We start from the raw sequence: 15,399 nt of genomic DNA, 5'->3' as shown, positions 1-15,399 counted from the left end.
CGCCAAACCATATTGCCTAATTAAAAGTTTGTTTAAGCTCAAATTCCACAATTACCATCCCACAAGAGAAGAAGGTTTATTTTGTTTACTCGATGTAACATACAGAAAACATCAGTGCATATAAGGACAATGCCGGGCGGACTTCTACAGTCTGTGTCCAGAAACTGACAAAGACCAGAATGAAGCATTTTCATACAACATGCATTGTTGAATTAATCATCAATTGATAATGAGTGTGTCTGTTGGGCAAACTGGATGGACCTTTCAGGTCTTTATCTGCCGTCATCTATTATGTTACTATAAACAGACTCTTATCACACATAAGAGGAGTGGAGGAGTGGCCTAGTGGTTAGGGTGGTGGACTTTGGTCCTGAGGAACTGAGTTTGATTCCCAGCACAGGCAGCTCCTTGTGACTCTGGGCAAGTCACTTAACCCTCCATTGCCCACCGCATAGAGCCTGCCATGAGTGGGAAAAGCACAGGGTACAGATGTAAAAAATATAATATAAAATGCTATTATGAATGTGATGCCATCCTCCAAAGTTCACTAGGCTGGTCCCAGCAGACAGATTAAATTGTGTTACAGTTACATTACTTTCTGTGGAGCTATATAAAGGGTTTTTATTAACTAGAATGGGGATTCCCAACTTCATGGTTTTAACAGACAGCACCCTCATGTACATATGTGCGGAAGTGACAGAGATAGAAACATACTGCAGTCTGTTGTGAACCTGCTATCAAGTTCTTATTCTTTGCTATAAATACATTTTTCTTACGGTAAATGCTCTGGTTGTTTTTCTTTTGAGAAGTTATTTCAAGGCTCATGTCTGGGCCTAGTCACTCACACACAGAATAATGTGGCATGAATGCCTCACGCTTTTCTCTTTGTTTCATTGGCTATTTCATCTTAGCCCTGAAATTTGAGCTTGGATGGGAAAACTTCTATTGAGGCTCCCAGGGCCAAATGGAGCCATGGGAAGAGTTGGAGGTAGAAGTTGACCCATCAGCTAAAACTCCAGTGCAACTCCAACGGACAGCTATTTCTGCTGCCCCTTGATCAGGGCAAGTGCAAAGATATCCTTGTGCCCCTTTCAAATAGATAATGAAACTCAACAATCGTTTAAATTCAACAGTCATGATTACACTTCCCATAGCAATCCTGTAAGTATGCATGAATTCATGGAATGACCTCCTAGTGGAGACAAAAAAAACTATCTGAATTCAAGAAAGCTTGGGACAAGCACATAGGATCTCTAAGGGAGAGTAAGGGATAGTAGATGGTATGGATGGGCAGACTGGATAGGCCATATGGTCTTTATCTGCCATTATTTATGTTTCTATATTTCTGTCTGTGGTGAGATACCATCATCCAGACTTTAGGATGGGTAAACATGAATCAGTTGTTTACTCTTTGAAAAAGTACAGGGAGCAGAAGACCACCATGAAGTTACAAGTTGTACATCTTCTAATGCAACACAAAATTCAACTTTGGAGTTTGCTGCTAAGGGATGTAGCAAAAGCGATAGACTAGCTGGATTCCAAAAAGGTATGGGCAAGCTCCTAGAAAAAAAAGGTCTACAAACAAAGTAGCCTTGGGGTAAGTCACACCTGTCCCTAAGAATAAGCAGCATAGAAGCTATCTACTTTTTGGGATCCTGCTAGGCATTTCTGACCTGGATTGGTCATTGCTGGAAACAGGACACTAGGCTTCATGAAGCTTTGGTCTGACCCAGTATGACAGTTCTTATAAAGTGGAGGAATAGCCTAATGGCTATTTCCAATGGGTTGTGAACTGGGAAAAGCAGGAGGGCAAATCATGGCCATGTCAGGCTTTTTTTTTTTTTTTGTACCCCACGCTTTCCCACTCATGGCAGGCTCAATGCGGCTTAGGTACTTATTTGTACCTGGGGCAATGGAGGGTTAAGTGACTTGCCCAGAGTCACAAGGAGCTGCCTGTGCCTGCAGTGAGAATTGAACCCAGTTCCCCAGGACCAAAGTCCACCACTCTAACCACTAGGCCATCTGGTGATGGACAAGCTGCTTGCTCTGCTGCTTCTCAGTGGCACACTTCCTTTATTGATCTGCTCTTTGTTGCTGCCATCTCAGATACAAACTTACATTGGAAGCCCTCCACAGACAAAAATATATCTACTATACCTGTAATTCACTTTGAGCTACTACTGAAAACGCATGAGCCAAATCCCCTATAGTCAGACTTCTGTACCTTGCCTGCTTTGGCTCCATTTTCCCCACCCCCTACTGAAAACATCATGACTGAAAGATGGCCTGGACCACTAGACTCTTAATGTATTAGGGGGCAGTGGACTCAGTCATATGCCCTGATAATACCCTTTTTGAAGGAAAGCCTAGTCATACCCAGCACCCAAAAATGGAGCAGTTCCTAAGACACACAGCAACATGGCCTTAATGTCAACTGCCCTGACCCTGGTGTCCCGGCATCCCCTTCAACCATCAGACAGGTAAATCTTTGCTACAGTCCAAAGGTTACATCACTTTAATTTCTAAAAAAAAGCTGCTGCCTTTTATTTTCACCCATGATTAATTTGTCAACTTGCATCAAGGAGCGAGTAGAAGAAAGTCGTAACTGCCCGTGCTATTCATAGCTAGAGTGTGCCATACATGAGATCCTAGTTGGAGAAGGTGGGAAAGATCAGACATTGAACCCTAACATCTGAGATGTATCTGAAATGACATTACATTTTTTTATTAACTGCATATAAGGTTTCACTTCTTCTCCACCAGTTGTTATAAGATAGTACTCTCTATGTGTTTTGCAGCTGGATCGTCTCTCTGTTCTGTATTTCCTCCCATTAGATTTCCATTAACAGCTTCATCAGACCTACAGAAAAATACACAGAAAAGGTAACATGCAACACAGGAAAGCAAATGAGAGGAAAGAAACAACTAGTAACAGGAAGCTGAAACAAACGTTTTCCATACTGAGACTAATTTGTCTGTAAAATATACAGCCCAGCCCTCTGCATTTAACTACATGAATTATTTTTAGCAAGCATTGTGTATACAAATGGGAAAATACATGAAAACGTATTACTGAAAGAACTTTATTTAACAAGGCCCTATGGATCCCTTATTACTGACTATGCTCCTCCCATGGAGTTGGAAAGTGTATTGTATGGATTGAACCATTTGCTATGTCCTTCCCCATAGGAACGGTCTCAGTGGTACAATCCTGCATTTAATACATTGATCCATGGAGATTCTGGGTAAAGTTATAGTCAGAGAGGAACTTGGAGAGGAGAAGTCAGCCATCATTCTCTAGGTTTTGCAGTGGATCACTGGTCGTGGAACACAGATTGCCTCTGGGTGGGTGGGTGTTGCTTTTTCACTAGTTGGCAGTTCCTGTGTTAATAGTTTTTCCCTACTGACGGAGTCAACATCTTACTCCTAGTTTCACGCTCAAGGGAAGAAAACCCTGCTCATGTGCTAAGTGGAACTAAGGTCTTAGGCAGTGATCAAACAGTTTTGGGGAGAAAGAAAAAGGAGATCAGGTAGCCATCTAGATGCTCATATGTTAGAGAGAACGGAGAAAGTTGCCCATCCAGTGCTTTGAATGAGGAGTTCAATGAGAGACAAGAAAGGAGCAGAGATCATGCGTTGGAAGAAAGGAACACCGAGTATCTTTGGGAAGTCAGAACACAACACCAGCCCAGAGATTCTGACTGCCCTGAGCTGAATCTGACCCAGATGTTTAATGCTGGACCTAATCCAGGCAGCGGCATTGAATATTCAGGTCTTACCTTGTCAATGAAAATCTCCGCTAACTGGATAAATCCCAGCTTCACCTAGACTCCTTAACCTCTTAAGTTTTAAGAGTCTTAAGTCTTGATGGGCCCCAGGAAAAGAAACCCACAATTCTGTGGACTATGTTTCTTTTCAAGAAGGAAGAAAGAAAACCCCCTCCTCTTTCTGAGCTGGCCCCATTTAAGGGAGGAAGATGAAGACTCCTTCCTAGATTCATATTTTTTATACTTCCCTGCTTTTCTTTTGGATCTACCGCTATTGGGCTGCATCCCTAGGATAGATCATCCCTTCATTAGTTGTGCATGACACTACTCTGGAGCAGGGACCTGCAACTGCACAGGACGGCACATTCCCCCAGATTCTATATAGCACGCCTAGCATTCCACACCGAAATCCAAGGGTATTTTATAACAACACACGTAACTTAATTGGCCTAACAAGCCAATCAGCGTTGTTAACAGAACGTAACAATCAATAATGAGTACTAATTGACAATTAAAATTTATGAGCGCAAGTCGCTAAGTGTATTCTGTTGTGCACAGCGCCTAAATTTTAATGCGCGCAGGCAGAAAGGGGCATGGTTATGGGCGGGGAAATGGGCATTTTACGGGCTCCTTTATGTGCACTATTTTAGAATATGGCCCTCTGCGCCTAAATCTACGTGCCGGGATTTACATCATGTTTATGTTGGTGTAAATGGAGGTGCATAGATTTAGGCGCATGGGTGTCAACTAAGCGTATTCTATATACCGCGCCTAAATCTAGGCGCTGATTATAGAATATGCTTAGGCGGAAATGTTTTCCACATGGACTTTTTTTTTAGGTGCCATATATAGAATCCCCCCTCCCCCCCCATTGTGGTGTCCTGCCACATAAGCACGTCATCTTTATGATAAATGTAGAACAGAAAATTATGACAGCAAAATTAAACTGGTTGGCATGTCATCATTTGGACTCACCTTTGTATTACACCAGCCTCTTCCGTGCGGTCTTGAAGTTCCTTGTTGTGTGTTTCCGGGAGCAGGAAACAGAGGGCAGCAGCGATAACTGGAGAACTTCCATATATTGCCATGGGAATAGCATAGTGGTAAATGCACAAGAGGTTAATCAAAGGGGCAGTGATGCCACCGAATCGTGCCGACACTGAACTCAGCCCCACTCCATTCTGCCTGGGGAGTAACCAACACATTGGTCGTAAATACATAGAAAAGTACAGCTCGGATTTTAGCTTCTCATCACCCAGGAGAATCAAAGTAATGTGAAGACACTATTGTAGCACTTTATAATAAAGTTGCCCATTTTTACAAACTTTTCTTTTATATATAGATGTTTTTCTTCATTTTTTTTTTAATTTCTTGTTTTTCTGTCCCTTACAGCTCTTTTTACCAAGCTGCAGTAAAGGGGGGCCTGTGGTGGCATTGGCGCATGGATTTGTCAAACGCTGAGGCCCCCTTTTATCACAGAGGGTAAAAGGTACATTTTTCCTTAAAAAAAAAAAAAAAGAAATGACCGTGTGCTAATCACAAGGATTGACGCATGGCCATTTCCAGGGGAAGCCCTTACCGCCACCTATTTAGATAACTGTAAGGGCTCCCATGCTAACCCGGCACTACAAAATTAAATTAATTTTTGAAGTGCCGGAAATAGCATGCAATGGGCGCAGGAACTACTGCCGGGCTCCTGCAGTTGCCCAGCAGTAGTTCCTGAATTGGCACCTGGCAAGCTCTTTGTAAAAGGGCCCCTTCATCAATTTGAACTCGGAAAAGACTCATTGCCTCATCTTATCATCAAAACACAATAAATTTAAACCTACAACATTAAACCTCCCAAACCATCCCCTGCCTATTTCGGATAGCCAAAAACTACTTGGAGTTACAGTTGATCGGAACCTGACACTGGAGAACCAGGTAAATTCTACCACAAAGAAAATGTTTCACTCAATGTGGAAACTTAAACGTTTAAAACCTTTCTTCCCACGAGATGTATTCCGCAATTTAATGCGATCAATGGTGCTGAGCCATTTAGATTACTGCAACGGAATCTATGCAGGTTGCAAGGAACAATTAATTAAGAAACTCCAGACCGCCCAGCTGCGAGACTGATCTTTGGTAAATCAAAGTTTGAATCTGCCAAACCCCTGCGTGAAAAACTGCACTGGCTTCCCATCAAGGAACGCACAGCCTTCAAAGCCTGCACCCTGGTCCATAGGATTATATCTGGAGAAGTTCCTGGATACATGTTGAATCTGATAAATTTACCACCTAGAAATAGTATCAGCTCCTCCCGATCCTATTTAAACTTACATTATCCAGAATGCAATGGACTTAAATACAAGTCAACCTATGCATCCAGCTTTTCTTATATAGGTACAAAACTATGGAATGCGTTACCTAAAACCGTCAGATCAATTCATAACCATCTCAACTTCAGGAAGTCACTGAAAACCACACTGTTTAAGAAGGCTTACCCCTCAGACCCAACTTAATTTACTACTTCATATGATATAGCAAAATTCATGGACCATTACTGTACTTTTTTATTACATCTGTTGCTTTATATTCAAGTTACTTACAGGATTACTATTATAGTAATATAACATAGTAACATAGTAGATGACGGCAGAAAAAGACCTGCACGGTCCATCCAGTCTGCCCAACAAGATAACTCATATGTGCTACTTTTTGTGTATACCCTACTTTGATTTGTACCTGTGCTCTTATTGTCTATTTACATTTTAATTTTTCGACATTGTGTAAGCCACATTGAGCCTGCAACTAAGTGGGAAAATGTGGGGTATAAATGTGTTAAATAAATAAATCAATCCACTATTTCTGCTCATTTTTCTTTAGCATATTTATTATTACTGTTTTTGCTGTTTTTCATGAGGCTCATATTTAAAAAAAAAAAAGTGCACTCCTAAATTTAGGTAGCTAATCGGTACTTCAGTTAGACACCAACTTTCAACTAAAATAACAGTTCTGTAAGGCACATCTAAAGCAAAGTGCCAATTGTGCACCAAAGCTTAGAGAATGGGGGCACCTATGCATGGGATTGGCGCTATTAATTGGCAGTTACACGTATAAGGGCTTGCACTATTCTATAACATTGGCACACAACTCAAATAGCACATACTTAAGAGTGGGTCATAACCATGGACAGAGCATGATCTTGTCGTGGGCATGTTGCCAAGCTATGTGCACAATGTATAGAATACTATCAGTTGTATGCGCTGCAAGGCACACTTAGGTACAGCAACTTACCCCAGCCACTGACCTATCATATGTGGTTGCGCCTAAGTTTCAGCATGCCAAACCAGCTTTGCACTTGTGTTTTATAATGAGTTCAAGTCAAAAAAGCACCAAGGGTATAGCCAGACACCCAATTTTGGGCGGGCCTGAGCCAAAAGTGGGTGAGCATGAAAACCCCGCTCCCTGCCCAGGATCTTTCCCTTCCCCCAGGCAATCGGGGGGGTCACTTATCTCCATTCCCCCACCCCGGTACCTTTTTATGTTCTTTAATTCTTCACCACCAGTGAGCAGCAACTCGTATTGCTGCTCGCATGACCCTGAACCTTTCCTCTGACACAGGAAGTTGCATCAGAGGGAAGGCTCAGAGCCAGCATGAGCAGCGGCTCACTGCCAGTGAAGAACTGAAGGATTTAAAAAGTACTAGGAGGTTGAGGGAGTTAAGAGACCCCTGATCGCCTGGGAGAGGGGAAGATGCTGGGAGTCTTCAGTTGGCAGAGCTTGGGGATCCCTGCCAGTCGCATCACAGCTGTGCCACTTCTGGGTGGACATGATTTCCAAGTGGGTGAGTCTGTGCCCCCTGGGGCCTACTCGTGCCTATGCCACTGGTTCAACTTGACTGTGTTTCTTAATGCTGCATGTGTCCAGAGATTTTACATGCAGTCTGAGGGTAATCATATAACACATTACCTAAATTAAGAGGGTAAATTTTATACAGATACCTGTGTGACTTCATAAAATGCTAAGATTAAACAAACAGAAATCACGGCTAGATTGAAGCCGTAGACATTTACATCAGCTTGGGATCTGGTATAGATTTGCGTGCGTACAATCTGTGAGACCATCAGGCTTATTTTCAAAAAAGAAGGGCACCCGTCTTTCGACACAAATTGGTAGATGGGCGTCCTTCTCCCAGGGTTGCCCAAATCGGCATAATCAAAAGCCGATTTTGGGTGTCCTCAACTACTTTCCGTCGCAGGGTCGACCAAAGTTCACGGGGGCGTGTCAGAAGCATAGTGAAGGCGGGACTGGGGCATGCTTAACACATGGGCGTCCTCGGCCGATAATGGAAAAAAGAAGGGCGTCCCTGACAAACACTTGGCCGACTTTACTTGGTCCTTTTTTTTTTCGTCCAAGCCACAAAAATTGCCCTAAATGACCAGATGACCACCAGAGGGAATCGGGGATGACCTCCCCTTACTCCCTCAGTGGTCACTAACCCATCCCACCCTAAAAAAAAACATTTTAAAATATTTTTCCAGCCTCTATGCCAGCCTCAAATATCATACCCAGCTCCATGACAGCAGTATGCAGGTCCCTGGAGCAGTTTTAGTGGGTATTGCAGTGCACTTCAGGCAGGTGGACCCAGGCCCATTCCCCCCCCCCCCCCCCCCACCTGTTATACTTGTGGTGGTAACTCAAGTATACCCACTCAAACTTTAGCACTCAAACTTTAGCACTGGTAAATGTGAGCCCTCCAAAACCCACCACAAACCCACTGTACCCACATCTAGGTGCCCCCCTTCATCCCTAAGGGCTATGGTAGTGGTGTACAGTTGTGGGGAGTGGGTTTTGGGGGGGCTCAGCACACAAGGTAAGGGAGCTATGCACCTGGGAGCTTTTTCTGAAGTCCACTGCAGTGCCCCCTACGTTGCCCGGTTGGTGTCCTAGCATGTGAGGAGGACCAGTGCACTACGAATGCTGGCTCCTTCCACGACCAAAGGGCTTGCATTTGGTCTTTTCTGAGATGGGCATCCTCGGTTTCCATTATTGCCGAAAATCGGGGACGACCATCTCAAAGGGCGACCATCTCTAAGGTCGACCTAAATGTTGAGATTTGGGCATTCCCAACCATATTATCGAAACGAAAGATGGCCGCCCATCTTGTTTCAATAATACGGGTTTCCCTGCCCCTTCGCGGGGATATCCTCAGGAAAAGTTGGGCGCCCCGTTCGATTATGCCCCTCCATGTGTATTTTATTTTAAAACCAACAAGTACTTTGTGACTTTACCCAAGAACACATGTACACGTGCATCGAACATACTATTTTTTCACCACATGTTCTTTTATATGTGTACTCCACAGGGTATGAGAACCCTTTTATGTGTGAAAAGAATATAATTACCCCCATTTTGTCTGGCGAGATTTAGGTACATTTAGTCATCAGGTGTGGTTAAAGATAGCTGGCTAAAATTTACCCTGTAATTTTTGTAGGCATTTTCACATGCACATGACAACATAGACACATAAAATACCCTGATAAAATTATCCCCCTCCCCCGTGGAAAAGTATGTACAATAACAAGAACATGCATACTGTTTTGTGACTTGGGTGTAGGTGTTTTTATGATGATCTGAGTCTCTTGATCTTCATTCAGACCCCCTTTTACAAAGCCATGCAAGTGGCTACTACAGGGCAATGCCGACACAGCCCATTCAAAGTGAATAGGCTGTGTCGGCATTATCGCACCACAAGCCACTACCACAGCTTTGTAAAATGCGGGTCTCAATGATCTTTTGGTTAGCCAAATTGTAGCCATGAGGTTTGGGCAGAGCACAAGCAGAGTCAATTTATATGCATGTGTTCATGTGTAATTTATGTGCACACATATACTGAGTGAGGCAAAAAAAAAAAAGTTACCTCCTAGAATTTTTGTGCTGCTTTCTCAGCAGCCACTTTGCATTTCAATGAGATATATTATGTACTTTTTTAGTCATCATACATTATTATTTTAAAAAACATGTAATTATCTTAACCTACGTTGATGTTACTGACAATTTAGCGTTACTACCTAGTGATACTTGAGTGTTAAAAATGTTCAACCTAAAACACAGTAAGATAACGTCACTCAAACAATAGAATTAACAATGTCTCAGAGTTTTGCAGTCACTGTGAATGCTCAAAAGTGTTCACCCCCAGCTTTAACACAGGCCTTCAGCCGCTTTGAGAAGTTCTTAAGAGCCTTGTTCTCTGGCCCTGGAACAACTGTGTGTACGTTCCCTCTAATTCTACATACTAGTGCACAAAATTGCACTTGCAAGTTATAAAATAGTGCTTAACTTAATTAAATGGGCATTAATTGGCTTTAACTGCCAATAAAGACCCTGAAGTGGCATTAATTGGCACCAGTTTGCAGTTACACCTGAAGCACCACTCAGGCGCTATTCTTTGAAATTAGCACCTGAGTTCTAGATCGTGTAACTGCCAAAGGGGCATTAACATGGGAGGGGCATGGGCGTGTCAGGCACTTATGCACTACCATCTGTTACACATACAGCTGGCAGTATTTAGGCACATGTATAGGAAACAAATCAACTCCACAGAAACAATATCAGTAGGCATTTAGGAGTAGAAAATAATGTGGCAACCACTGAGCAAAAAACACCTGATAAAGACTTATATTATCACATGATTTTATAATAGGACAGAGAGGCATCAGATATAAACAAACAATGCGCTATAGATCTCCTATTCCAGATTCAAACCCTAGAAATCTCCATCAATCATTTGTCTCAACCTTCCAAATTTTTACAAGTTATATATAAAATATCATATCAAAACAAATAGCGACCACTTAGCTTATCTATACATTGTGAATCGCAGGTTATGCAGCGCTGTGATTCACAATGTATAGATAAGCCAAGTGTTCGCTATTTATTTCTCTGTAGAGACTTTGAAGATTCGAAGTATAGTTTTGTTATATTTTATACATAACTTGTAAAAATGTGGATGGTTGAGGCAAATGATCAATGAAGATTCCCAGGGCTTGAATCTGGAATAGGAGATCTATAGCTCATTGTTTGCTTATATCTGATGCCTCTCTGTCCTAGTATTAAATCACGTGATAATATATGTGATAATATATGCTGAGTGATTGCCATATAGTTTTCTACTCCTATATGCCTACTGATAGTATTTAGGTGTAAGCATTTGGACTAGCCTTTGACATAGCATGATGGCTCACACCTAAAGTTTATTTATTTATTTGCTGCATTTGTACCCCACATTTTCCCACCTATTTGCAGGCTCAATGTAGCTTACACTATGTTGCAAAAGGTATAATCATAAACAGAGTAAGAGGTATGGTCTAATTTAACATATTACTGTGTAAGAAATTAGGTAGATAGGTCTGTAGAATTATTTACATAACACAAAATAAAACAGGTAAGATATAATGACCAAGAGTGATAATGTGATTAACATAATCAAATTAGAAGGGATCAGTATTAGTTGGTTTAGATGTAGAATGGAATCGAATCATTAAGGAAGATTTTTATTGTAAGTCTCTTCGAACAGGTGCGTCTTCAATAACTTCCGGAAGGTTGTCAAGTCATGTGTTGTTTTTATAGCATTCGGTGCCATTATGGAATATTCACTTAACGTTCAATTTTTTGTGCTTCACTTTTGGCGCCCTTTCTTGAATCTACCCCATTGTGTAAATGTAACCAGGCCCTGTGATTTTTCTGCACCTACTTTCCCACACACAACATACACTGAGCTATTTCATCAGAGCCTGCCTGAGTGTGTAAAATGCAGTTCTACATGCTTACGTTGCTCATAAAATTCTCCCCACAATGTCTAAATAAAACACAATTAGAACGCAAACGCTGGTACCTAACAACAGTGGGGAATAATTCTGCTGCATACACGTAGGAAATGGAAAACGAGCAGGCACTGGAAAGCTTCCCGATGACAGCAAGCACTGTAGTCACCACTGGCAAATCTGAAGCAGAAACAGCACAAAAGCAGTCTATGAACAGTGAGCCAAATGGGTGGTATCACACTGTACAGAATACACATCAACATAGCTAATAAAGATGATGTGGAGGCATTTTTTCAAAGTACTTATACTTACAAAGTTATACAGGGGCCCTTTTAATAACCGGCAGTCAGCCCAATGCAGGCTTACCGCATGCCAATTGGAGCTACTGCTGGCCCAATAGTTACAGAAAGTAAAAGCAGAGCTGGCGTTATTGGCAGCTGAGGGGGATTGTCCTTGAGATAGCTCGTCTTTGGGCGAAACATGCATGTCGTACATTAAAACCCCTCTGTCTGACGTACATAAAGATGAAACAAAAAAGGGGTTCGAAGTTTCCACAACAGTTCAACAAAAAAGAAAAAAGTGGAAAAACACAACTTCAAGAGATCAATCCGAGACAAGGGGTGAGATGCTCCAGGAAAACTTTATTAGGGACCCTACACGGTCCGTGTTTCGGCTTTTAAAAAAGCCTTCATCAGGGGTCGATCAGTAGTTGCACAGAATATACTGACAGACAATGGAGCTCATAAAATGTTGTCTCTGAGTAAAATGAAATAAATAGTATTTCAAATTGAACCTGTTGGTACGAGGCTATACTTTTATTTCATTTTACTCAGAGACAACATTTTATGAGCTCCATTGTCTGTCAGTATATTCTGTGCAACTACTGATCGACCCCTGATGAAGGCTTTTTTAAAAGCCGAAACACGGACCGTGTAGGGTCCCTAATAAAGTTTTCCTGGAGCATCTCACCCCTTGTCTCGGATTGATCTCTTGAAGTTGTGTTTTTCCACTTTTTTCTTTTTTGTACATAAAGATGAATACTTATCACTGATTTCTATATATATTTTTTTTGTTACATTTGTACCCCACTCATGGCAGGCTCAATGTGGCTTACATGGGGCAATGGAGGGTTAAGTGACTTGCCCAGAGTCACAAGGAGCTGCCTGTGCCTGAAGTGGGAATCAAACTCAGTTCCTCAGGACCAAAGTCCACCACCCTAACCACTAGGCCACTCCTCCACTATATAAGAATAAGAAAAATAGTAGTTAAAAACAAAAATAGATAAATGCTAATCGGGTAAGCCGATGAAGAGATATATTTATTTACAGCCTTTTTAGCCACTGTAGTGAAAAGGGCCTCAGCGCAAGGCAAAAACATCCCTTGTCACTAGCGCAGGGCCCTTTTTACCGCAGCTTAGTAAAACAGCCCCTTAGTAAACTATGAAACTTTAAGTCTAAGTGCTTTGAAATGAGTCCCATGGGATTTTCAGGATTTTCAGAAAGCATTTGACAAATTCCTTCATTAAGAAGCTCCTGAAGAATTTTAAAAAGTCACGGTATAAGAGACAAAGTCCAACTATGGATTGGGAAGTAGTTAAAAGATAGAAAACAGAGGTCTAAGTGGTCAATTTTATCAGTGACCCAATGGATTGTATTACACTGTACAGAATCAACATAGCTAATAAAGATGATGTCTTTACAGAAATAGGGAGCTCTTTTACTAAGCTGCTCTAAAAAGTTGCTAGCGCTTTCCCCAGCATGGGACTTTCCCACACACTGAGACCACTTTTAGTGCAGAAGTAAAATGACCCTATTTTCCTGTATTCCCATTAATGGCCACATGCTAATTTCTTTTTTGGTCTGATAGTTTTGGCGGTCACCACAAGTTAAGATGGTGTGCTACATTGTTTACTCCCACATTGCTACTGGATGGCAATTTGGTGATTATAAATTAGTGTTTCATTATCGCATTGCATATTTATCCAGCGTTTATATCAGAATATATGTTGAGACTCCTGATGCAGGCCCTCTAGCCAAAACACAGCCATCTCGACTCAACTGAAGGTTTTGAATAAAGATATCTTTGACCATCAGAGACAGGTTCAACCCTCAGCCTTGGAAGAGAAGACTTGTTGGCTTAAAGATGGATCCCTGATTGATGTCCATACTTAAACCCTACTGATACAAAACCATTTCCTGGCACAAATAGCTTTTGGAAATGTTTGCTTTCTGTTGCTTTCTCCTCCTGTTCCTGGAACTGGTGAGTCTAGAACTAAGTCCGAAATCTCTTACTCAGGTCTAGCTCCTGACAATCCAACTCCTGTTGCCTCAAAAGAACATAAGAATAGCCATTCTGGATCAGACTATAGCCCAGTATCCTAACAGTGGCTAAGCCAGGTCACAATTACCTGGCAGAAACCCAAATAGTGGTAACATTCCATGCTATCACTCCGAGAGAAAGCAGTAGCTTCCCCATGTCTGTCTCAATAGCAGACTATGGACATTTCCTCCAGGAATTTGTCCAAACTGTTTTTAAACCCAGATACGCTAACCACTGTTACTAAATCCTCTGCCAAAGAGTTCCAGAGCTTAACTATTCGTTGAGTGAAAAAATAGATCCTCCTATTAGTTTTAAAAGTATTTCCATATAACTTCCTTGAGTGTGCCCTAGTCTTTGTACTTTTGCACTTTTGGAAAAAGTAAAAAATCAAATCACTTCACTCATTCTACACCATTCAGGATTTTGTAGATCTCAATCATATCCCCACTCAGCTATCTCTTTTCCAAGTTGAAGAACCCTAACCTCTTTAGCCTTTCCTCATATGAGAGGTGTTCCACCCCCTTTATCATTTTGGTCGCTCTTCTTTGAACCTTTTCTAATTCTGTTATATCTTTTTTGAGATACAGTGACCAGAACTGAATGCAATACTCAAGGTGAGGTTGCACCATGGAGCGATACAGAGGCATTATAGAATTTTCGTTTTTATTTATCATCTCTCTCCTAATGATTTCTAGCATCCATAAATGCCAGTGGACCAGATGGATCAATTTGACCTTTTCCAGCTTCATTAATTCTGTTACTATGATATGTTACTTGTGTGTTGTATTATTTAATTAATTAGTACTCTCTATGTGGGCCTTGGAAAAGTTTGGAAATACTTACAAATATCTCAAATAAAGAAAAACTATTTTGGTATTGCATGAGCTCTCATTTGAAGAGTAGCATTGTCCAGCCTTCAGCCAGATATAGCAATGATATTAAAGGACAAAAGACTGTATCGATGACACATGAGTCAAGAATAAAGTACCTTTTGGAATCACAGTTATTATCAAACATGCAATTCCACTCAGAAAGAGGCAAGCTGTTTGGCACTTCTTTCTGCCATATCTCCCCAGTATGAACATAGCCTGGATACGAGCCAGCACTTCCACCACACCAAACACAAGTTGCGTCAGATAGATATTCAGACCAAAGCTCCCCACATTGAGGCTCAGCCCATAGTACACCAGACTGTTTGCAAACCTGAAACCAAAGGAAACTTGCAGTTAAGCACAATTAGCATGGCCAAATGTTCCCTCTAGGCTGAGTGGGATCCTCTTCCTTGTCTTCCCAGTGGTGGGGGGGAGGTGTGCTGTTTCACTATCATATTTTCAATAGTGAGGGCCAAAAAAGCTCTGCAGGACTCCAGGGAACCTGCTTGTCCCCAGCAATTGAAAACAATATTGAAGCACTACCCCCTCCCTCCCCTCACACACACATTGGTAGCAATGCAGTTACATAAGAACATAAGAGTAGCCTTACTGAGTCAGACCAATGGTCCATCTAGC

General features: G+C 41.7%; 1 protein-coding gene across 1 annotated transcript in view; it reads right to left on the bottom strand.

The window, feature by feature from the left end:
* Positions 1 to 1,953: 1,953 nt before the first annotated feature.
* The window catches only part of LOC115466642 (solute carrier family 22 member 13-like), a 60,467-nt gene continuing 47,021 nt past the window's right edge, over positions 1,954 to 15,399 (bottom strand). Inside the window, exons 7-10 of the mRNA XM_030198029.1 lie at positions 14,880 to 15,094; positions 11,644 to 11,752; positions 4,743 to 4,952; positions 1,954 to 2,860 (exon numbers count right to left, since the gene is read on the bottom strand). Of these exons, the coding sequence (XP_030053889.1) occupies positions 2,767 to 2,860; positions 4,743 to 4,952; positions 11,644 to 11,752; positions 14,880 to 15,094 (628 nt within the window). The 3' untranslated portion in view covers positions 1,954 to 2,766. The remainder of the gene's footprint in view (positions 2,861 to 4,742; positions 4,953 to 11,643; positions 11,753 to 14,879; positions 15,095 to 15,399) is intronic.

This window comes from Microcaecilia unicolor, chromosome 1 (assembly GCF_901765095.1).
Source record: "Microcaecilia unicolor chromosome 1, aMicUni1.1, whole genome shotgun sequence".
Taxonomy (NCBI): domain Eukaryota; kingdom Metazoa; phylum Chordata; class Amphibia; order Gymnophiona; family Siphonopidae; genus Microcaecilia; species Microcaecilia unicolor.
The sequence above is the reverse complement of the archived record's forward strand: the minus strand, read 5'-3'. Positions and strand labels throughout refer to the sequence as shown.